At 40.7% G+C, this 24,335-nt stretch overlaps 1 protein-coding gene across 7 annotated transcripts in view; it reads left to right on the top strand.

Annotated features, from left to right (window-relative positions):
- Positions 1 to 6,768: 6,768 nt before the first annotated feature.
- The window catches only part of Slc22a28 (solute carrier family 22, member 28), a 70,025-nt gene continuing 52,458 nt past the window's right edge, over positions 6,769 to 24,335 (top strand). For 3 of the 7 annotated variants that reach the window (XM_030250984.1, NM_001013820.3, XM_011247279.1), the window contains exons 1-4: positions 6,769 to 7,376; positions 8,452 to 8,555; positions 21,602 to 21,756; positions 21,846 to 22,014. In XM_030250984.1, coding sequence (XP_030106844.1) covers positions 6,975 to 7,376; positions 8,452 to 8,555; positions 21,602 to 21,756; positions 21,846 to 22,014 — 830 coding nt within the window. In that variant the 5' untranslated portion in view covers positions 6,769 to 6,974. Of the gene's footprint in view, positions 7,377 to 8,451; positions 8,556 to 21,601; positions 21,757 to 21,845; positions 22,015 to 22,146; positions 22,187 to 24,335 lie in introns of those variants that run through there. The other 4 variants (XM_006527180.2, XM_006527179.3, XM_011247277.2 and 1 more) reach the window with 4 other exon arrangements.

Below are 24,335 nucleotides of genomic sequence, written 5' to 3'. Positions count from 1 at the left end.
GTTGCCACAGTCCACCATAAATGAGGATCCACTAGAGAGTGTCAAGGGCCCATTATGATTGCCCCTACATGACTGGCAGGGCTTGCCATAAATGCCAGTCAGAAAAGTCAGTCTATCTGTGGGTTGTTCAAATCCATCTCTGACCGCAGCCAGGGAAGCCAAGGTGAATGTAACTATCCAAATCGCCATCTGGAAGATAGAAAAGGGGGAGCTTTCTCAGGGCTTTTCTTCCCTGGATGAGTTATATGGTTTTATTAGGCACTCTGGGAGCCGTCTAGCATTTTGGGCTCCTGAATCATAAATGCAAGCATGTCCTTTGCCCCATATAAGGACCAGATCTGGACCTTGCCATTTTTTGGACAAGGGATCCCTCCACATGGCTTGTGCATAATTGTTGGCAGTTGAAGGGTGCCAAAGGTGATCTTCGGCAGACTTGCCTACAGTGTCATATGTAAGAAAATTTAAGACAAATAGTGCATGATTCAAGAGGGTCTTCAACTTGCCTATTGGGGATATAGAACTCCTCCCCCAGACTGTAATTTAAAGAGCATATTTTTAAGGGTTTGATGAGTCCTTTCTACAATGCCTTGCCCTGGGGGTTATAGGGAATGCCAGTAATATGCTTGATACCCATTTGAGCACAAAACTGTTTAAAGCTGGAACTAGCATATCCCAGGCCATTATCTGCCTTGAGGATCTTGGCTTGTGGTGTAACCACCAAGCAGGAGAGAACATGACTGATAACATGTTTAGTGGCCTCCCCCATCTGTAAAGATGTACAGATAAAATCACTAAAAGTATCAACAGAGCCATGAATATATTTTAACTTTCCAAAGGGAGCATAGTGCGTAACATCCATCTGCCACAACTCAGCAGGAATTAGCATGTGGGGGTTGACTCCCACATGTGGCTTAGGCAAAAGGGTCAGGCAGCCCTTACGCTGCCGAACAATTTCTTGTGCCTGTTCGCCGGTGATGGAAAATTTAAGTCTCAAGGTATGGGCATTAAGATTGTGTAAATCATGGGCCTTTTGAGCGGCGGCAAGAGGAGTGGTAGACAAGGCAGAAGCCACTACCTGGGTAGCCTGATCAACTATATCGTTGCCTTCAGACAATGGCCCAAGCAGGCCTGAATGAGTACGAATATGGCCAACAAAAAAAGGAAAATTGCGGGCAAGGATAAGTTTTGGAAGTTTAGAAAACAACAGGGAAGCATTGGTTGAGGGGCGAATATTTGGAACAGGTTCTAGAAGAGGAACAGAGGTGGCCACATAAGCGCTATCTGTATACAAATTAAAAGGAGTTTCAGGAAAGAGTTCAAACACCCTAACAATGGCTGCCAGTTCAACAAGTTGCACCGAGGAAAAGTCTGTCATAAAACACGAGACCTCTCCACCAATGCTGAAGGCAGCCACACCTGAGGAGGACCCATCAGTAAAAGCTACCACAGCCCCAGCAATCCCACCTGGCTTTGTTCTCTTTGGGAAAACCACAGGTATCCTATGTAGGAATTGAACTAGTTTATCAGCAGGATAATAGTTATCAATCACACCTTGGGCCCCACAAGAAGAATGTTGTCTATATAATGTATAATATATAAGTCAGGGTAAGACATTCTGAAAGGGTCAATTGTCTGAGCCACATACTTTTGGCAAAGGGTGGGACTATTGGCCATGCCTTGAGGGATAACCCTCTACTGAAAACGGGACGGGGGGCGGGAAGGCCCAACACAATTGACCCATGGGAAGGAAAGCGCTTGCAATCGTCAGGGTGAAGAGGAATGGAAAAGAAGCAATCTTTTAAGTCAATGACTAATTTGACATCTCTCCTGGGAATAGCCACTGGAGAGGGAAGCCCAGGATCAAAAGCCCCCATGGGGAACATGGTCTTATTGACCACTCTAAGATCTTGTAACAATTGCCATTTGTCACTTTGCTTTCATATGACGAATACTGGGGTATTCCAAGGTGATGTGGAAGGCTCGATATGCCGAGCAGCCAACTGTTCCTGAACTAACTGTATGGCTGCTGACAGCTTTTCGATGGGGAGGGACCATTGGCCAATCTAGACAGGGGAGTCATCTTTCCATGTAATCTTGTCTACCTGGTGTGCAGGGAGAGCAATGGTCCTTAGGAAAAATGGGTATTATAGCCCAAGCCTGCATGATCTACCTTGGGGGTGGCCTCTATCGGTGTAGGCCTCCCTTGGCTGTTTTTACCTAGTCCCTGTCTAGGGAGATAGCCCTGGGAAAGCATTTGATGAGCAATAACTGCATTGGGATTGCACATAAAGACTTTTCATTTGAGAGAGAATATCTCTTTCCCAAGGGTTAACAGGTAGGCCAGGAGCAATGAAGGGCTGAATGGAGCCAGAATTTCCCTCATTATCTTCCCAAGTCAGCAGTTGTGAGCTCTGGAGAGTATTTTTTGATTGTCCAATTTCCTGCAAGTGGGTTAAAGAGGCTTGCAACGGCCAGGGGGTGGGCCAGGCACTCTGTGAGATTACAGTGGAATCAGTGCCTGAGTCTAAGAGGCCCTCAAAGCTCTTGCCATTTATCTTAAGGTGGAGTGTAGGGTGGTTCCTGGTAGTTGACTGGACCCAGTAAAGATCTGATGAGCGTGGCTGTGAGGAGCTACACTGTGCACCTATCACTGGGTGGGAGGTATCTAGAGGCAGAGGCAGGGCTTGAGCTAGGCGTTGCCCTTTGAATATCGATACTGGGCCCAGAGGGGCACTAACTAAAATCTTAATCTCTCCAGTATAATCATTATCTACTAGAGAGGGGTGAACCATAAGTCCCTTTAATGTGGTGGAGGCACACCCCAGAATTAAAAATTAAGTATTAGGTGGAGGAGGTTCAAAGACCCCAGAGGAAAGGATTTGGACGCCATCCTCAGGTGCTAGTATTGAGTTGGCGGGGGCACACAAGTCTAGTCCTGCGCTACTTGGTGTGGCTCTGTAGAGACTAGGGGCTGGTTTGGCTTCTGGCTGTTCCCCGTGGCAGGAAGAAACGAGATGGATTGGGGCCCTGGGGCTGGCTCCACCATCTGTTTTCCTGAAGGGGAGGCAGAGGATTTCCAGACATGTCTGTTTTAGATTTACAGGCACTAGCCCAATGTTTGCCCTTCTGGCACCGTGGGCAAGGGGTGTTGGGCGGTACAAGGTGGGCAGTGGCAGACCCTCCCCCCCCAAGGCTGGGGGACATTAACAAGAGGAGATAACAAGGGACAATGGCGGGCAAAATGCCCAGGCTGGCCACATTTAAAACAGCTTTTCTGTGGGCCAGTCTGTTGAAGAGCCACACCAACAGCCATGACAGGCTTAAGTGCTGCGCCCATCACAAGTTAGACTGTTTGAGACATCCTATGAGTAAAGGTATCCACATCAAGGCAGAGAAGAATTATTTCATTGAGGTCTCTGTCCCTAATTTTACTGCGCAAGACAGCCTGACAGGCTGAATTAGCATTCTCATAAGCCAATTGTTTAATAAGCTTATTTTCCACATCCTCATCTCCTAGAGTCCGCTCTGCAGCCTCAAGTAGACGACTCACAAATTCACTATAGACTTCTTGGGCCCCTTGAATAACTTTAGTTAGGGGAGTGATAACTGAGCCTTTTGCTGGTACTGCTCGCCAAGCACTAAGCGCTGCGTTGGCAGTTTGAGCCAGGAGATCAACAGGGAGGTGTTGCTGCTGTGCCTCTGCTGCATATTTACCTTGACCACTAAGTTTCTCGAAGGTCCAGGCAGTGCAGGGTGGACGAGGGGACCTCTGGTTACTGCAATAGACTGACAATGATCAAGGAAGTCAGCTTTTCACAACAGGAATTGCCCGTGGGTCAAAACAGATTGAACTACCTTAATCCATTCACCAGGAAGCATGAGCACAGAAAGAGTGTAAGGAGCATTTGGCCCATATGTTTGTACTGCAGTATTAAGCTCCCTCAGATCTTTAAAGTGCAGCCAGCTGGGCAGGAGCAGGCACTTGATCCTCAGCCTCGATTTCTGTTTCACTATCTCCCCCACTGGCAGCTCCGCCCTCGCTACCAGACTTGGAGAGGTCATCATTAGGAGGTGCAGCTGTGTTAACTGAGGGTACAATTTCTGTGGAGGCAGATTCGGCTTGGGCGGTTGAAGGGGAGTCCTCTGAAGTGGAAGTGGGCGGGTTATAGCTGGTGGCTCCTGTGGAGCGGGCAATTACAGGGAAAGCCAGCATTTTAGATTTTACACCCTCCCTGAGGATTTTTTCTTTTTTGTGCAGCCCGAGGCTGCGGCTGGGGCACGGGCAAGGATTGTTTCCTTAAGGGATGCCTGTAAAAAGGTGGGTGTACTGTTTCTGGAGCTGTAAAACTTCTTGTAACCCTGCAACTTGAGATGCAAGTTTGTCCCTGGCATCTATGAGAGTGGGGATGGGCAATGTTGGAGACCAGGGGGTGGGTGCGCAGATTGGCAGAAGGTAGGGAGGGATCCTGTATGGAGGGGCTGAAGCATGAGGCTTACTAGGACAAAGGACCTCTTCTTCCAAAGTGTCTGCGTCCGTAGGAACCAGAGGCCCCTCAGCCAAGGGTTTTTTTTAAAGACTGGATTGATCAGTGGCATTTCTATAGGAGACGGATCCACTGGGAGAGGAGTCTAAAGAGAAGCCTAAGGGGCTTCAGGCATGTCTGTATTTACTGAAGTGGGTTTCTTGTTGGGGAGGGAGCTCACTGAAGCCTCCCCAAACAAGGGGCAGAGACAGTATTCTACAACCAACAAAAGCTGCTGTTTCTGAGGATCATCAACCGCACTTTCTACTACGTCACGAATAAGTCCCCAGTAAGTGAAAATATTTGCAGGAACAGCATTGGGGTCCTGCCTGGTCAATATATCATTTAATGCTCGACCTAACCTTTGCCATTTTTTACGATGTATCTCTGCCCCGTCAATTATAAACCAGGGGCAAGCTTGATCTATAAAAATAAAAAAGTTTATCAAATCTTTTTTCTTAACTCAAACTCCCCTTTTCTTGAGTGAAGCTTTCAGGACTCTGATGAAGACTGCTTCCTTTGACAGTTTAGTTCCCATTTCTTAATGGAGAGGAATTACTCACCGAGGACAGCTTCTCCTATGAGTGGTAGGAGCGTTCCTCAAACAGCTTATTCTTCTAGTTGCAACGAAAATCTCTTGGAGCTAATCTCCTGGGTCCTTGCCAGGCAAAGCTCCATGCCTTGAACCCCACGTTCTAGGCGCCATCTGTCCCATTCAGTAGGACTTAGTTATTCCGTGGGTGGAGGAGGATGAGGCCTGCCAGAGAAACAGGTGGAGAAAGGGAAGCAAGACCAAGCAGAGAGTTGTCAAGGTCTGTTCAATGGAGGCTAAGAGCCTGGTTATAAGCACACAATGAGAAAAATAGGGAGGGGTGAGGGGGTATAGTAAAATACAGAGAAAGGGATGGACATCTGGGGCAGATGCTGATTGCAGGCTTCAAACATCTTGCAGCTTATCTTGGAATGTTGGCCCTAAAACGGTCCTGGGCAGCCTTCAAACATTCTGCAGCTTATCTTGGAGTGTCAGCCCTAACTAAAAAGTCCCAGGCAGCCATCAAACATCTTGTAGCTATTTTGGAGTAAACTGTCCCAGGCACCAAATGGAGACATGGAGGAGGAGGTGAAGCTGGCTTTATCTAAGCAGTTCTAGGCGCCAAGTGGATACATGAAGGACGGAGTGAAGCTGGCAGTTTCAGGTGCCAGGTGGAGACAATGAAGGAGGGGGTGACATAATTCCCATCAAAGGGTCAGCCTGATCTTCAGGGTGAGAGTTGTTGTGGGTCTAGTTTCCCAGTTTGGTCTCTCACACAGCTGGATCTCCTGGAGGCATTTCCCCAAATGAAAGTCCTTTCTCTGTGAACTCCAGCCTGTGTCAAGTTGACACAAAACTAGCCAGTACAATGTCACAGCATGAGTGTCTTTGAAGCTTAAATAGGAGGAGATAATATGCTCGACTTACAACATTGAACCATTTTTCTAGTCCAAAGTGCCCAAAATTTCAATATTTCTCCAAAAATTTGGATAGTCAGGCCTGTCACAGAAACATACCACACTTTGCTACCAACTTTTGGCGTAGTTAATTTTCTATCTCTGTGAGGAGAAACCATAAGAAAGAAAACTTAGAAAACAAAATACTTAATTTAGAGCTTGCTTACAGTGTCAGAGTGTGAGTGTCAGAGCTTGAGTCCATCATGTTCATCATAGAAAGGAGCCTGGCAACAGTCTGGCAGGCAAAGTGCTGGAGCAGTAGTTAAGTGCTTACATCCTTATCTGCAAGACAGTGGCAAAGAGTGAAAAGCTCATTAGGAATATAATCTTCCAATCCTCCCCAAGTGATGAATGTCCTGCACCAAGGTCACAAATTTTAATCTCTTCAAGCAATTCAATCTACTGAGAACCAAGCATTCAACATATGAGCCCGGAGGGAGCATTCTTATTTGAAACAGCATGTGAACCATGCTTCATCTTAAGTAATTTAGCTTCGATTCTTCTTTTTAACTCTTAAAACAAAATTTAATATTAAACACAACACTTTGAGTAAAAACTAAAATGGTTCACTTTGACATCTTTTAAGTTGCACATTCTGTAGTGCATAAATGTAATAGGTTAACTCTTTTATTAATTTTTTAAGATTTGCAGATCAAGGTCCATATTTGACCATGGGAATCGTGTAAGCAAAATTCCATTAAAAGTAAAATTTTAACAAATTCTGTTGCAGAAATAAAACATTAGTAGAATGCTTGGTAACTTTAAAAGAAGAAGCTCCATGCATGACACTTAACCCATTAGAGAGTAAGGTTTCTATGCCTGCAGTGGAGAAGCGATGAGGGACACATGAAGAACAACCCTACTTAGGGTGACTTTGTGAAATCTAAGTTCTTTTTAAATGTTCGGTATTAGACTACATGGAAGTATTATTTGTCTCCCATCGGAGATAGTCATTCAGTTCCAATGGCCTTTCAGGAACTCCTGAATCAAGTTGGAAGCCTAGGAAGATTCCAGATCCTTCAGATCTCTTTTGTTCTCTTCCTCGTAGGCCTTGTGGTACCTCATATTACAATGGAGAACTTTACTGCAGCCATTCCCAATCATCGCTGCTGGGCCCCCATCCTTGACAATGACACTGCCTCTGATAATGGCAGTAGGATCCTGAGCCAAGATGACCTCCTGAGGATCTCCATCCCCCTGGATTCCAACCTGAGACTGGATAAATGTCGTCGTTTTGCCCAACCACAGTGGCATCTTCTTCATTTGAATGGCACTTTCTCCAATGAGACAGAGCCAGACACTGAGCCCTGTGTGGATGGTTGGGTGTATGACAGGAGCAACTTCCTTTCTACCATTGTGACTGAGGTAAGTCATCCCCAAAAAGAAATTCATGATAGGGCTTTTCCAGTGCCACAGTAGTGGATATTCATTTAATTCACTCTTCAACTTTTAGCTAACATTAATTACTGACATATTAAATGTGAAACATTTCTCATTCTTCTAGCATTTTATTCTAAGGATGACCACAGATTATCACTGTTTTCTAGCATATATATATATATATATATATATATATATATATATATATATATATATCTCACATCTGTGCTTGGTGCACAAAGAAGTAAAAGGAGGGTGTTGTCTCACAGGAAACTGAAATTACAGATGTTTGTGAGCCACTATGATTATGCTAAGAACTCAGGTCCCTTGTCACGGCAATAAGTGCTCTCTATTGCTTAGGCATCTCTTCAACCTTAATCGCTTCAATGAATGTATGAATTCATTTTAAGCAAATACTTATGTGTCTTCTTAGATATGTTATGACAAGACAGTGTTATTCAGCCTTGATTTAAAATGTAAAAGAACTGGGCGAGTATATAAAACATCAAGGTCATCTAAGGCTATTGCTCCAAGGTAGAATGATTATGTTTCACATGTGTGATCCAGGATTCCATCTCAGCATTGCCACAGAAAAGATATTTTTACCTCTATAACAGGCTTGAATGTTTCTCATTATTGGAACACTGTACCACGTGGTTAAATACTTTTACCAAAAATAAGGAAATAAAAGTAAAGAAATAAGGGGGGGGATGCAGTCATTTCTAGGCTCTATCTATACCTAATGGAATTACATGAGACTTTATACACTGATATGTGTGATCCAGAAAAGTCCTTAAGTTTCTCAAATGATTGCACTTCATGACCTATTTGAGAGAACTTCTTAGTATGTTTTAAAATGATTAACAGAAGCTACAGAGAGTTAAATGAAGTTTCTTAGAGAAAGGTAACTTTAGCTGATAGTAGAAATAATATTGATTTCAAAAGCAACGTTGAAGAGTAAGATAGGGCTATAAAATAATATTAGGGGTTATGGTGAACGCTTAGGATAAATGGCCCTGAGTAGCTATAATTTCTGATTGGTCATTTTCTTCTTTTCTAGTGGGACCTGGTGTGTGAATCTCAGGCACTTAATTCTGTTGCTAAATTTTCATTCATGATTGGCCTATTTATAGGGGCTATCATATGTGGCCATTTGTCAGACAGGTGAGTGTGTTTAAAGTGCTCCCACCTACTCTACATGTACTTTTAGCAGCTGTGACCCATTGAAGATGAAATCTTGATTGTACATTATAGTGTTCTAGTTCTGCCATTGAACCAAAAAAAAAATCTATGAACAGATGTTCAAGAGTCAGGTCAACAAGACATTTTAGAAATAGAGAAAGAGTTAACTATGGAATCAAGACTAAGAAAAGCCACACCATTAATTTCATGGTCTTTACATATTTTATATAAAACAGTGTTGTCCTTGGTCAAGGCACTTGGCTCCCTTCTTTTTGGACATTTAATTGAGTAGATGTGATGCCAAGTGAAAAAAATACAGTATTTTAGTTGCTTGATCATGACAAGCAGAATGTCTTTTGATGCTTGTGAAATATACAACCATGTATATGTGATATGTTGGTTTAAGGAGATAGTTGTCTGAGTCCTGCCATCCCAGAGATAACGCTTCCATCTTACTGCCAGGGTCAAACTAAGTTCATGTTTCCAGGCCAGAAACCAAGTTCTATCCTGTTTCTCCAGATTTTTTTCTTTTTTTTTCTTTTTGTCTTTTAACCAGTAAATTAGAAAAGAATGTAAAGAGAGAAGTTGCCTGTTATCTAAACTAAGATACCCAAGTCATAAATGTATATAACTGATAGCCTGTCATAGACCTAATTGACTACATGCAGCTTGTTCATTCATTTGTTCACTAATCATTTTGAGTTATGTGCTAGATGTTGAGAATGAAGTCTGACCTTCAAGGCTGTGAGTCAAGGACATGGTAACTTCGATAAAGCCCAACCACATACATTTACTCCCTTTATGTGACTGGCTGGCCCCAGTCAGTGACAAAATCTTAATGGAAATTCCCTTTCTCCACCCTTTGTGTCAAAATGTGACTAGACAATGCTATAGCCCCCTATATCCCCGTTTGCTTTGTGGTTTCATCCTTTAAAAATACTGTAAAAATTTCCCTTCAACAACATGGTTCAGATCCTGAGCTGACCACCTGCTTGACTGATCAGAGAATTTTAACCTCACTTTTTGAAGTGATTTTTCTCAGTTTCTCCCAGAACCCAACATTGGGAAGTAATACCTATCACTTCCATGCTTGCTTCTGCTCACACATCTTCTGAGTGTTACAGAGTCCATAAGATTATGTAATTAGGCAAGTAAATACTGCAGTGAGTAATTGTGGAATAAGAATTGGCATCTTGTGCCTGATAATATGCTTTTTAAATCAACAACAATTTCTGCAAATCAACTTGATTCAGCTTTCTTTCCTGTTATATGGACATTCCTTAAAACAAATTAGGTTGAAGCAGAGCTGAACCAATCACATATTTTGAGACAGGATGTTTACTAGGAGATGAAACAAGGGATGTTCTAGGGGAGGTGAAACATTCACTCTGCAGGGAAGATCAGGAGGCAAACAATCAAATAACTTAAAGAAATCCCTGACTTGTTGAATGTAATATTAAAAAACAATACATATTATCACCAGCTATGCTCTAGTAACTTCGTTACTCCTCCCCCGATGAGAGCTGTAAGCCAGGGTCTTCCCAATTTCCTGCAGTTTGCCTGCCTCTGAACCTCTTGCTATCTTCCCATCCATCCTTCCCCTGTGACTAGCTGTCAAAAATCCCCATAACCAAGTAAAATGAAAACTCTAGAGGCTTGTAATTTATCATTCAGATTTGTATCAGTAAATTCTTAACCCACAAGATTCTTACATAATGAACTCAGAGCCAACTGATATTGATACAAGCTGCCTACCTAGATTGGACAGATTGTCAAATATTATTCTACTCTTTTATGATACTCATAGTTAGCTGTGGCTATTTAAAGCCATGAGGATCAGGCTTTTCCTCTCCTTCCTCCATCTATACTTTCCTCCTGTCCTCTCTGTCCCTATCTGTTCCATCTCTAAAATACTCAGCCTGCCTTCTTTCTCCATTGCCCAATCACAGGCTCTAGCCTTATCTTGTGCCTGCCCTCACCTGCATACAGATAGCAATCCACAACATATTTTGATACAGGATGTTCACTGGGAGATAAAACAAGGGATATTCTAGGGGAGGTGAAACATTCACTCTTCAGGGAAGCTCAGAAGTTAAACAATCAAACAACTTAAAGAAGTCCCTGAATTGACCAGATTACTTAGTCCCCTCCTTTTTCATGTATTTGTAAGTAGTAAGTATTTCTCAGAGACACTCAGAAACGCTAGAACGCTAGAAAGGGCTCAGACCAGCTGAACACTCTGGAAACACAGAATTCATTAAAGGTACAAAGTTTCCAGGAAGAGGCTCAAACTAACTGTGTTACCAGCAAAGGCCACCTACTAACCTGTAAACTATCTGTGGGCCAGACAGGACTCTGTGTTTCCAGCTTTCATGAGCTATCTCCCATGCAGGATGTGCTTGGTGATAGAGTTGTCTTTGACTAATGTTACTCCTTTAAGGAATTTCTCACCCATATTCATATGAGTAGCACAATAAAATTCATTGGTTCAGCAAGTTAGATTTTTGTGGTATCTTTTCTTTAGTCTCTTTTCAGTTCTCTATTTGAAGTAAGTAGATGTTTGTTAATATCTTTCAAAAATAGTGTCTCATAATTCTACCATGGAACAATATTAGTTTCTTCTTTGAGGAGTGCTACAGAAAATGTCAATACTCAAAAAAGGGGGGAGTATACTTAATGAGATTCTAGGAAATATGTGTCAAAACTTTAGATAGTGTGATATAATGAAACGGATACATTAGAGACTGTTGAAGTTGGGGCCTGGTTCTTCTTTCTAGCTCTATGCTCCTGGAAATAAGACTCAAAATACATTTACAAAAACCTTGTCCATAAAGTTATGTTCTTCTATGATTATATCATAACTAAAGATAACCCAGTTATTTCAACCTATATTCTGCCACATGGCTGTTTGCCTGTGCTCAGGTAACATTCATCTATCTCCTCACATTTTTCAGGGTCGATCTCCACACCCTAATTATATCCCTGAATCCTTTCTCTCTCTCTGTCATATGTCTAACCCTTATTTCTTGCCTAAGCCATAGGCTATAGGCTTTTTAATTGACAGGAGATACATCTATACAATACACAATATAGTCTGTCTACAAGTGAAGAAATAAAACAAAGAATGTTTTTTAAAAGAACTGGTTAATAAAGCCACCAAAGTCACAGAGTACTAAATTTAAATAACTAAATCAATCAAGAACAGTGTACATGAACAATGGAAAACTGAATTCCAGAATTTCTATATTTTAGTGATTCTTCTTTTGGAAAGAGACATCAAAGCTACCACCAAAGGCTTGCCCTTTAAGCATCGTTATATTTATCAATTTTATAAATGACTATTTTCTCTGAGGATATACAAGATATATTTATAGAAGTATATAATATTTAAGCCAACCAACCTTTATAATATCTGCCATCTAATCATTTTACTTAATATACTATTTATTTATGCATTCTTTTCCAATCTAAATTGAGTCATATTTACATAAGACATGTATGTTATATAAATACTTGTCTTAGTTAGGGTTTCTTTGCTGTGAAGAGATACCATTACCAATGTAACTCTTATACAGGACTGTTGTGGTAAATACAAGCTGTGCACCTAGATTGGGCATATCTACCACTACACTACCGTCTTCCCCATCTATGAGACCCCTTATAACTTGCGGTTTCTCCAGGCCAGGTTCTTCTGCTCCACTTTCCTTCTTCCTCCTCCTCCATGGTGTCTTTCTCTCTCTTTCTCTCCCAAAACCATCAGCTCCATCTTCCCCTCTTTCTCTGCCTGATCACTGGCTCTAGCCTTTATTTTATAAATTAAGGTGGGAAGAATCTTTACAGGAAATCACATGAGTGCTGACTCATTTCTTGTTTGAAGCCCCTCACAGGCGAATGAAATTAACATCAAATATAATTAGCCCCAGGGATATCTGCAACACAGGGCATTTAATTGTGACTGGCTTACAGTTTCAGAGATTCAATACATTATCATCATAGCAGGAAGCATGCCAGTGTACAGTCAGACATGAAGCTGATATATCATCATCAGAAATGCTGAACTGACCTGCCTGAACTCTTGATGTCTTGGTTTTTCATCTGGATCCAGTCAGGACACAGACATCAGAGATTAATACAATCGTTGGTGTGGACTTCTTAAAACCAACCAACTCCCCCATTTTCCCTACCCTTCCCCCTCCCTTCAAAAATATCTCAACACCCATATTAAATTTGAAGAATTTATGAAGAGTCGTTGTCTCAGTTTTCTAGGCTTTGGAGCTGAGGGTGGTTATTATAGGTCTTTCTAGGGAATGTAGGAATGGTCATAATTGGAACAGGGAGGAATATCTAGAATTGATTGCATAGCCATAATCTCATTTGGTAGAAATCTTCTTAATTGTTACTAAGCTGAAGTCATAATTTCTTAAATGGTATGTAATTTGATGCAAAATCAAAGGTTTTCATTGGTATAAAATTATTCTATTGATACTAAAAATTTTGATGTGCAGGGCTTAGACCCAGTCCTTCTATTGCTGTTATTATAAACAGATCTGAGATGTTTACGCCTGTGAGTTAAGGGCCAAATAGGAAATTCATGACTCTGAGTTTATTGTTAGGGTGTTTTCAGTAATTTTAATTAGAAATGGCTGATTGTAGAGAACAGTTCCGATTACTTCACATAAATAGTTAGTTTTCAAAAATGTCAGAAGTCCTCAGAATGTGACATTTAATGTTATTTATTCACTTGTTGTGATTAGTCTGCTCTTGACAGCTTTCTCTGTCTCGGATTCAAAGAAGAAACTGGGCATCTTTGAGTTACTCCAGTTGTGGCGAAACAGCCACAAGGCAAGAATTGCCTCACTTCATCTACAGACATAATACTGTCCAAAGAAAGGGCACAATTACAGCTCAGGACAGCTTAATTCTGCCGAGACAGTGTAGGCTAGGTCTTAATATCCCTGTTTCTCTAAGTCTGTCAGAAGATCCTTGCCAGTAGGTTGAAGACTGATGCTTCAATGTGTTGAAGTAAGGGACTGTTCAAGTAATCAGTAGGCTCTATAATTTGGCTAAGTTTTGGAAGCTGTGTTAGGCTTCCTATTAATATCAGTCATTCTTGAACTTATGATGGGGTTGAAAAACTACATAGTCTCCCAGCCAACCTAGGATTTTTACTTTGATAGGAACTGATTTGAGAGGATGGTTTTCAGATGGCATTCAATCTAAAGCCAAGACATAGCCAGGTGCAGAACTATAGACTTTTAAGTAAGGATAGATGACAGAAGTTCTATTTAATTAACAAAGACGATTTACTGGGTGTTATAAGTGGTCTCATAGATGGAGAAGATGGTAGTGTTGGCTGTATATTATGTAATATAAATCTCAAAATAAAATTTTAGTAACATCAAGATAACCTTTCTGTTTTATTCTGTGGAATCTAGTACTTCAGGGGGTCTTCCTCTATCAAATCTGATCCATATAACTCTGGAAGGTATAAATACCTTAATCACCTTTACAAAAATTCAAAGGCAAAACCCTTTCCTCAAATCAGCATATCCTTCAGTTGGTAACCAGGAAAACCTGTAGCTTTCCCTCTGTCCCAGAGGAACAATAAAACAACCACAATAATCAAAATCACACACATTTTAGCTTATTTAGGCTTTTCTAATGTGTCATATCAGGATATTAACTCAAAATTCCTATGGAGTCCACATTAGAGAACATGAGTCTCCTGCAGTCTTTATTATACCACCTTTAAAACAAATGATTCACACTCTGTCTATACCTGCTTATAAGAGGCAGCTTGTCAAACCAGGATTTATACCCAGAATTCCTGTGAAGCCTAAGTTAGACAGAGTGTGAGTATCTTGTAAGACTTATTAGAGCAATATCCCGTCATGTGGGATTCAGTTATTCGTGGGTGCGAGGGGGACTGCACACCTGAACGAAAATGGGAGGAAGGGGAAGAAAAGCCAAAGACCAAGTAAAGTTGTCAAGGTATTCGTTTATTATTCTGAGGTGCCTTGTATTAAAGCATACATCGCAGGGAATAGGGAGTGGTCGAGGGGGAATTTTACAAAGAACACAAAAGAGGGCATCTGCTGACATGAGGGCCAAAGTCAGGTGCCAGGCGGCGGGTACTCTGCATCTTATCTCCGGAACATAGATCCTCCTTAACAGCCTTGGGGTGTCAGGCCAGGCTCAGGCGTAACTTATGTTCTTGGAAGTCATGAGAGTCAGGAAGAGACAGGGAAGAGAGGACTATAATTCAGCTTTTATAGCCTCAGGTGCCAGGAAGGGAATAGTGAGGAGGGAGTGATAACCAGCTCCTAGCACGAGGCCATTTGGCCTGTCAGGGAGATTGTGAAGGGCTCGCTTTCTCACGGGATGGTCTCTGACATCTCCCCCTTCTGAATTAAATTTAATAAGTCCACACTAAACTGAGGTGATCAAATGATTTTCTCATCCTTGGATGAGTAGGTATTAACCATGGCTGGGGGGACATTGACCCGATTCCTCCCGTGGGTGCTGTCATGACCCACACTTGTGGCTCTTGGTATCTTTTGGGGAAGGGAGGCAGAGCCTTAGAAAATTTTTTTATTTGTAAATGAAACTAGATACCAACCTCCATCCAAACCAGGTGTGTCTCTCAGGCAACTCAGAAATGGTCTATTTGGACCTTCCCCTGAAATGCTTAGCTTGGACCCAGGCTGGGCCCATACTGGATTCGTATTATCATGAACCAGCCTGCACAGTTCTGAATTTTGTGCAGCTCCCAAAGGAAAATTGTCAACCTCAGATTCAGCAAGACCTCTACAAGAATTGTACCAATTGTAACACCACAATTTGTGACTCTTAAGCTATATTAGGGGCTGGAGGTCACCCTTTCTCGTCCCTATTATCTCCAAAGCCTGAGGAACCAAGGGGACCCTGCATTAGCAGCAAGGGTGGAAAATTGGAGACGAGTTGCTTTTTCTTCCTTAGTGGGAGGAGGATCTTCTTAGTCTGAGTCCTGGATATCCAGCTGATAGTAGTGGACTGCAACCGGCTTACTTAAACCAGCTTCAATCTGTGACTTAACAAAACTGATTAATTTTCTAAAGGCCTAGGGGCCAAAAGACAAAAGCAGTAAAATACCCATGAAAGGTCCCAAAAGGGTGGGAAGTAAGGTAATGAGCCAAGGAGAAGTGGAAAACCAATTTTTATACCAATATTCTTGTTTCTCTTTGTTGTGTTTTCTCTCTTCTAAACTAGCTCTAACTTTGTCTATGCTATCTTGAACTAAGCCAGTCTTGTCAGAATAAAAACAACACTCCTCTAATATCTGAAATTTCTGTTTTTGTAGCCTTAATATTTGTTATATCCTGTCTTATTGTTAAGAGCACTACTTCTAAGACATTAACCTTTGCCTCCAATTTTTTATCTAGAATAAGTTGTTAATATTCTTATGCATATCATTAACAAAATGAGCAGTATGCAGCTGTTGATCTAAAGCTGTGGTATATATTGAAGTTAAAATTACAATTAAAACAGTATGTCTTAAAATTGCTCATTTGACCTTTTCCAAGTTTGCATTCTCGTATTTTTAAACCAAGGATCATTTCCTAACTCTAACAGGCAGCAAAACATAAGCAGGTCTCTTTTAACAAAATCATAACATCAGATTCCTTATCTAAATTAGGATCTACACAATTTGTTAATTGACAACAATTACAATGAATGTGAAAAGACTTGTCAAGATTGGTGATCTTAACTCTTAAAATTATCTAACAATATAGCCTATATGTGAGGTACACAAGCTTTCACAGCTATAGGGGTGTTAGCCTGAATGGCCAAAAACAGTGTCTCTGATGAAATCTTGTTAAATACACTGTAGCAGTCCCTCCGCCTCACAGGTCATCATTTATAATTGTCCTCAAATTGACACCAGGTCAGCTCTCCTTGCTGTAGCCCATGGCGGAGATAGGAAGTTTCTTCATCTTGTTTGCAAGAGGCTGCTCTCCCTGATTCCTCTTTCTCTGTGTGCTCAACACAGTTTTCTTGTCATCACTGCCAGGGCACTCATGAACTCACACGTCAGTCTGTCACACGAATCATTTTGGAAGCTAGCATGCTTCTGCAGCATTCTGTGGGATAAAAAAAAAAAAACAGAAAAACTGTACTTGACTCCCAGCCACAGTGCAGAGTAACTTATCAGTTTCTGCTCTGCAAATTGAGACTGCTTTTTTTAACAAGTTAAACTAAATCAAAGGATGGACAGCCAGCAGATAAAGTTTTCACCATTTATATTTTTCAACATGAAACACAGAACAACAATCATTCAAAGAACAAAGCAAAAGCAAACATAAATAGACAGACACATGGACCGTTTGGTGCACCAAAACCAGACAATAGACAGTCAGGGAATAAAACTTGACGTCTCAAAGGGACCCAGATATCCTAACCAGAGCTAAGAATATCTCCATAGGAGCCAGAGAGGAAGCAGGACGTCTCCCGTTTTCCTTCTGTCCCTAGGAGAGCTCTGAAATAGCTTATTTTCATTTTCTTACTTTTTGCTAAAAGATCCCAAACAGGGGATAACTGCTTTTCTGAAACTTATTTTCTCTCTCTCATGTTCAGACTCTAATTCTTTATCTCCTTCTTCTGGGAATTCTGCCAGAGAAGGAAGAGGAGTCACAGTGATAGCTTCTGATAGTTACTCCTCAATAAGAAAAGATGGTTGCAGGGACCGCATAGGGACTCTCATTAGCTAGTTTATCATTTTAATCTCTACTTACCTTTCACCATTTTTTACAATGTATCTCTGCTTCATCTATAATAAACCATGGACATACCTGGTCTATGAAAATAAAAAAGTTCATCAAATCTGTCTGTTTAACTCTAACTCCTCTTTCCCTGGTTACTATCTTTAAGCCTTTAAGGAAGGCTGCCTCTTCAGATAGCTTATATCCCATTTTGTGGAGTGGAGATGAATCAACTCACCGAGGACTTCTTACTCCCATGAGCAGCAGAAGCGGTCCTTCACTACTTCTAAATTCGTGGGGTCTCAATGAACTTCCCTGGAACCTCCACTGGAAGGAAATACGATTCAAACCTCACCCTCATGTTGGGCGCTACTTATCCCGTCCCATGGGATTCAGTTATACGTGGGTGTGAGGGGGACCGCAAACTTGGAAGAAAATGGGAGGAAGGGGAAGAAAAGCCGAAGACCAAGCAAAGTTGTCAAGGTCTTCATTTATTATGCTGAAGTGCCTTGTTTTAAAGCATACACCGTGGGGAATAGGGAGGGGTTGAGGGGAAATTTTACAAAGAAAGAAGCGGGCATCTGCTGACATGAGGGCCAAAGTCAGGCACCAGGCGGCAGGTACTCTGTATCTTATCTCCGGAACATAGATCCTCCTTAACAGCCTTGGGTGTCAGTCTGGGCTCAGGTGTAGCTCATGTCCTTAGAAGTCATGAGAGTCAGGAAGAGATAGGGAAGAGGGGACTATAATTCAGCTTTTACAGCCTCAGATGCCAGGAAGGGAATAGGAAGGAGGGAGTGATAACCAGTTTCTAGCACGAGGCCATTTGGCCTGTCAGGGAGATTTTGAAGGGCTGGCTTTCTCACGGGATGGTCTCTGACAGAGCAATATCTTTATACCATCTTTAAAGCAATTAATTCAAACTTCCAGTAATATCTGCCTATAGGAATCAGATAGTTTTTAATTGTAAAGCTCTCTGCCTAGAGCAGCCATCCTGTTATACCATCTATCTGTTGTGCTCTCTACCTGGAGTCACAGACACTTATTTAATAATACCCAGTATAATATCTATCTGTTATGCTCTCTAGCTGAAGCCAAGACTTCTATTATTTAATACCTGTTCATAGTAGGTTATTAACACTGATCTCTCTACTTGGAGTCAGTGACTAATATTCCTATCTAGTTCTGAACTGCAGGTGAAGTTTCCCATCTTTAAGTATCAAAAGGTTATATTTCTCTCTTTATATCAATGAATTACCTGGTCCAGAGCCTTATGTACCTTTGTTTCCTGATTCTTTATTCACAGGGAGGAGCTGAGTGTAGAAAGACACACCTTGTCTGTGTCCCTGTTTAGGGGTTGGGGAGGCAGGTTGGGGAGGGAAGGATACAGGAAAGCGAACACAGAAAGGCTCTCTTGGGCATAGATGCTTCTCTGTCATTCTCTGTGAGCCCCTCAAACCCAGTAAGCTTCCTATCCACTGTGCTGCAGTCTATATGACTGCCTCAGCCCTAATCAGGGATTGGGGGCAGTGAATTTTTATCTCAGGTTAGTTGAGTTCAAATCAATATGTTGGGCACCAATTTGTTATGGTAAAACTCCAACCCAAATATGCCCCAGCAGTGAAAACACAACTCAATTAATGTGAATAAAAGCTGTGTGCCTAGATTAGGCAGATCTACCACTACACTACCATCTTCCCCATCTATGAGACCCCTTATAACTTGGGGTTTCTCCAGGCCAGTGCTTCTGTTCCATTTTCCTTCTTCCTCTTCCTTCATGGCATATCTCTCTCCTCCTCTCCAAAATCATTCAGCTCCATTGTTTCTCCACCCAATCACTGGCTCTAGCTTTTATTTTACAAATTTAGGTGGGAAGAAGGTTTACAAGAAAATCACCTGAGTGCTGACTCATTCCTTGTCAGTAATTCCTTGACTCATTAGCCCCTCACAGGCGAATGGTATTAATATCAAATGTAATTAGCCCCAGGGCTATCTGCAACACAGGACATTTAATTGTGACTGGCTTACAGTTTCAGAGGTTCAGTACATTATCATCATGGCAGGAAGCAGGTCAGTGTATAGGCAGACCTGATGCTAGAGAAGGAGATGAGAATTCTATATCTGTTCCAAAGGCAGGCAGAAGGATATTGTCTGCTGCAGGCAGCCAGAAGGAGACTCTCTTTCATACTGGGTAGATCTTAGCATTGAGACCTCAAAGCCTATACCAACAGTGGCATACTTCCTTCAACAAGGCCACAACTACTTCAGGAAGGCCATACCTGCTAATAGTGCCTTGTTCAATCACAAACACATAAACAATATGCTTAGCTGGATGGGGTTTTCCCCTGAGGTCCCACATCCTTTAATCTCTTTATCTTCTTGAACACAGATCACTTTCTTGTACCATACATTTTGTATTTTTTCTTTCTCATCTTGTGTTTTTTTTTTTATCTAAATGCTCTTCATAAGTTTGAAATCAAGTAACCAGATAACAGAAATTATTCTAGGGTCTTTTGAGATTTCCTTTGCTAATGCAATGACTCTAAATCTCCTTTCCTTAGCCTCAGTTAGACTCTGAACCAGGGTGAAAAGCAACCACATTTCCCCCTAAAATATTACAAAACACTCTCTGGGCAACGGACTAACATTATTGTCCTCTGAAACCTCTTGAGCCAGGGCTCTAATCACTCTTAGCGACAACATCTTCCATATTCCTACTAGGCCCATTTTGAGTTAAAGCATTCCACTGATTTCCAAATTCCAAAATGTCCAAATCCACATTCCTCTCGACAAAAACATGGTCAGGCCTGTCACAGCAATACACGACTCCTGGTACAATGTCGGTCTTAGAGTTTTATTGCTGTGAAGAGACACCATGTCCATGGCAATTCTTATAAATTTAATTTTGACTGCTTTGCTGTTTCAGACATTCAGTCCTTCATCATCATAGCAGGAAGCATGGCACTGTTCAGGTAGACATGGTGCTGGAGAAAGAACTGGAAGTTCTGTATCTTGATCCAAAGGCAGGCAGAAAGAGAATGTATTTTGCAGGTAGCCAGGAGAAGGCTTCCTTCCACACTGGGAAGATATTGAGCATTGAAACCTCAAAGCTCACCCCCACAGAAAGTGCATTTATAAATACACTTTCCAACAAGGCCACATATATTTCAACAAGCCCACACCTCCTAATTGTGCTACTTTCCATGGTCCAAGAATATTCAAACAACTGCAGTACTTATGATATGAAGTGTATAATTCAAGTTATGATGTGACTAAGATGGTGAGAGATGCAAATAACACTTATGTTTGCTAGTTCCCATTTGTTAGCACAGCTGCTCCTATAAATTCTATACAAATGATTTGTTCAATTTGACAGAAAGTATTGCATTTCTAGTATTCTGAGAAACTCAGAATTTTGTTTTCCTGTGCTAAATCTGTCTTCCTTTGTGTTTATTCATTCTCTGTGTTGCTCATTTCTCTGAAAATTTCTAGAAGTCTCTTGCCCTGCATCATGACTGTCTTATAGCTTGTACTACAAAGTGGCATAGAAATTTCAATGTCAATAGATTCATATTCAGGAAACGTAGCTTTTACAAAGGCACAGATTAACTATTACTAAGATGTTACTGTAGCTGTACTAAAATTCCAAGTGCTCGCTTAGGTACCTAGTTTTATGTATTTTATACTATGCTTATGTGTCCACCAAAATTTCATGTGTTTGAATATTTTGTACTTTAGCTAATTAAGGTGTTTTGGGAGGACACAGAACATTTGGTAATGGAGATTGCTTGGAGGAATTGAGTTGCTTGTGTACATATTGTGAGAAATACCTATGTGAGGTCTGGTATGATCTCCATTTACTGGTTCATTCTCTGTCTGAGTCATTTATCTTATGCACATACTGAACAATTACCATGATTTATTTATTTTGTATCTGTTGGTACTCTACCAAAATACTTCTACCTTAAGTAGCTTTTAACAAGTATCTTGTCATATCAATGAAACAAATCAGTAATAAATATGCTAAGTATATTATGTGTTATGGTATCTTTATGATATGCTATAATGTTAACATAGTATTTTATCATATGGCATGAGTTAGTCAAATTTCTGGTAAGGAATTGAGAAAAATATTGTTTAACTATGTATTTATTTATAAAAATAAAAAAATCTCTTGTTCATGCAGCCTCTATTATTTATAATTCCTTATTATTTATAATTATATCTGCTTTGAAGTTTCAAGCAAACCGAATTGTTCCTCTAATCTAATTTTTTTTTTCTTTTTCTCAGGTTTGGGAGGAAGTTCATTTTAACATGTGCTTTATTACAATTTGCGATCACTGAAACCTGTGTAGCTTTTGCTCCCTCCTTCTTCATCTACTGCTTACTTCGATTCCTGGCAGGAATGTCTGTGGAACCCATATCAGTAAATAGTAACTTGCTCAGTAAGTCAAAGAGTTTGAAATGGGCCCTTGCTCAAACTTAGGTCTTGACCCTCAAATCCCTTTCAAGTCAATGTATCTTTTTCTTTCAGTTTTAGAATGGACAAACCCTAAATTCCTAGGCATGGTGGCAGTGCTTACATCTTGTGCTGCTAGTATTGGATACATGATATTGGCAGGCCTGGCTTTTCTATTTAGAATCTGGCATCACCTCCAGCTAGCAATGTCTGTGCCAATATTCTTCTTCTTTATACTCACAAGGTATGAGCTTCCTTTCCTATGCTGTGTTATAGAATTCTGTGACAATAATGAACAGGTATAAGGACAAAAGAAATGCATTTCTCTTTAGTCTACACCTAATAGTGTGTGCTTCTCTTTGTAATTATGGGACAGGAGGACAAGAACCACTGTCAGATAAGACTGAGGGGACTGAATTCTGCCTAAACTTGAGGTAAACATTAAATAATTTTATAAAATCGTACACAAGTGTGACAAAAGTTACTGGTACATTGAAGGATTCGCTTCTTATACAAAAGTTGCGTTTAACTGCAAATTCTGTATTTCACTAATTAAGTAGATGAAATGTATGACATCTAAATAAGTTCATAGCATGAATAAACATTTAATACTAAAGTAAGTATATTGAACATATTGAATATGTTATTCTAGTAGAAAAATATACACTGTTTGTTAGTTAAGTTCTTTTATGCAGAGTTTAAGTTTCTTTGGTAGGAAAAACAAAACAAAACAAAACAAAACAAATCAAAACAAAATTAGAGTAGCAGTGAAGGCAGCCTGAATATCTTCCTATTTTTTTTCTTTCTGTCTTTATGTGGTAGCTATTATTGGTTGTCTACTTGACTATATCTATAATAAATTAAAATTCATAAATGAAAAGCACACCTGTGAGAGGTAGTTTTTGCTAGGTTTTAAGTAGGTGAATCTACTTCTAGTCCAGACCTCTGAAGTAGGAAAATACATATTTTTTATTTGGATCTTGAGGCAAGAAGACACTTAATCTGGGCCATACTTTCTGCTATACACCTACAAAAGGACATGGAAGAAGAAAGCTTTTGCTTTTTGTCTGCTTGCGCTCATATTGTTAGCATTCCTGGAATTGGGACCTATTTCTTTGGCATTTCAGAGTATACAGAAGACCAGCTTTGTGGAACTGACCAACTACTAGATTCTTGGACTTTCCATTCACAGCTACTCATTGTTGGATTAGTTTGATTGCAGCCTGTAAACCATCCTAATAAATCTCATATATATATGTATATATACATAGATATATATGTACACATATATGTATAATATGCATATATTGTGCTAATTTATTTGCAATGCTAGAGCAGCTATTCTTTAAAAACCTAATCCTCCACAGTGAGAAGTCCCAGAAGACATGTCCATCATTAATCCTTATAAGACACAAATTGCTGAGAGAGGCCCCAGATCATTTGTAGAGTTTTATTGTCATACTTTTTCTTGTGGCAGATAATAGTATTAGATATGCTGTTGGTCATTCAGATGAATTAAAGACAATGTGTTTAATTTGGCTCCTGAGGTGGCAGATGCCAGGGAGTAGCAGCACTGATTCACCAAATACAAGGTGATTATACTTACTGCAATATACAGTGTGATGGTTTTGAATAAATATTGCCCCCATATGTAGTTGCTGTATTACAAATGCTATGTTCCCCATAAAATGCTTGCACAAGTGTCTGCATGTAGTTTTTGGGAACCTGACCCCAGTTTGTTCTGATTGGTACATAAAGATGCCAATAGCCAATAGCTGGGGAGAATAGAAAGAGGCAGGAATTTAGAATTTCCAGGGCTTGGGACCAGGAGGAGAAAAGGAAGAGGTAGATAAGCCATGCTGGGTACAGTGTGTGGACAAAGGAGAGACAGAGGCTGCAATGTGGTAGAAAAGCAAGGAGAGGATCCCAGGCTCTGGGCTAAGAAATTATGGCCCAGAGGGCACCATAAATTAATCCAGAGTGCCCAAGGTGGTATATAGAATTAGTAAGTAATAACTCAGAATTAACAGCATGGAAGTTAGGTAGTGGCCCAGCTCTTGTACTGTTTAAGATGTATTAAAATAAAAAGGTCATATGAGTCTTTGGTTTTTTAAATTTTTTATTAGATATTTTTAAATATACATTTCAAATGCTATCCTGAAAGTTTCCGATACCCTCCCCCCCAACCTGCTCCTCTACCAACCCAATCCCACTTCTTGACCCTGGCATTACCCTGTACTGGGGCATATAAAGTTTGCAATACCAAGGGGCCTCTCTTCCCAGTGATGGCCTACTAGGCCATCTTCTGCTACATATGCAGCTAGAGATACGAGCTCTGGGGGTACTGGTTAGTTCATATTGTTGTTCCAGACTATAGGGCTGCAGACCCCTTCAGCTCATTGGGTGATTTTTCTAGTTTCTCCATTGGGGGCTCTGTGTTTCATCTTATAGAAGACTGAGCATTCACTTCTGTATTTGCCAGACACTGGCATAGCCTCATACGAGACAGCTATACCAGGGTCCCTTCAGCAAAATCTGGCATATACAATAGTGTCTGGATTTGGT

Source organism: Mus musculus, chromosome 19, assembly GCF_000001635.26.
Source record: "Mus musculus strain C57BL/6J chromosome 19, GRCm38.p6 C57BL/6J".
NCBI lineage: Eukaryota > Metazoa > Chordata > Mammalia > Rodentia > Muridae > Mus > Mus musculus.
Note: the sequence above shows the minus strand (reverse complement) of the source record. Positions and strands in the feature narration are given on the sequence as shown.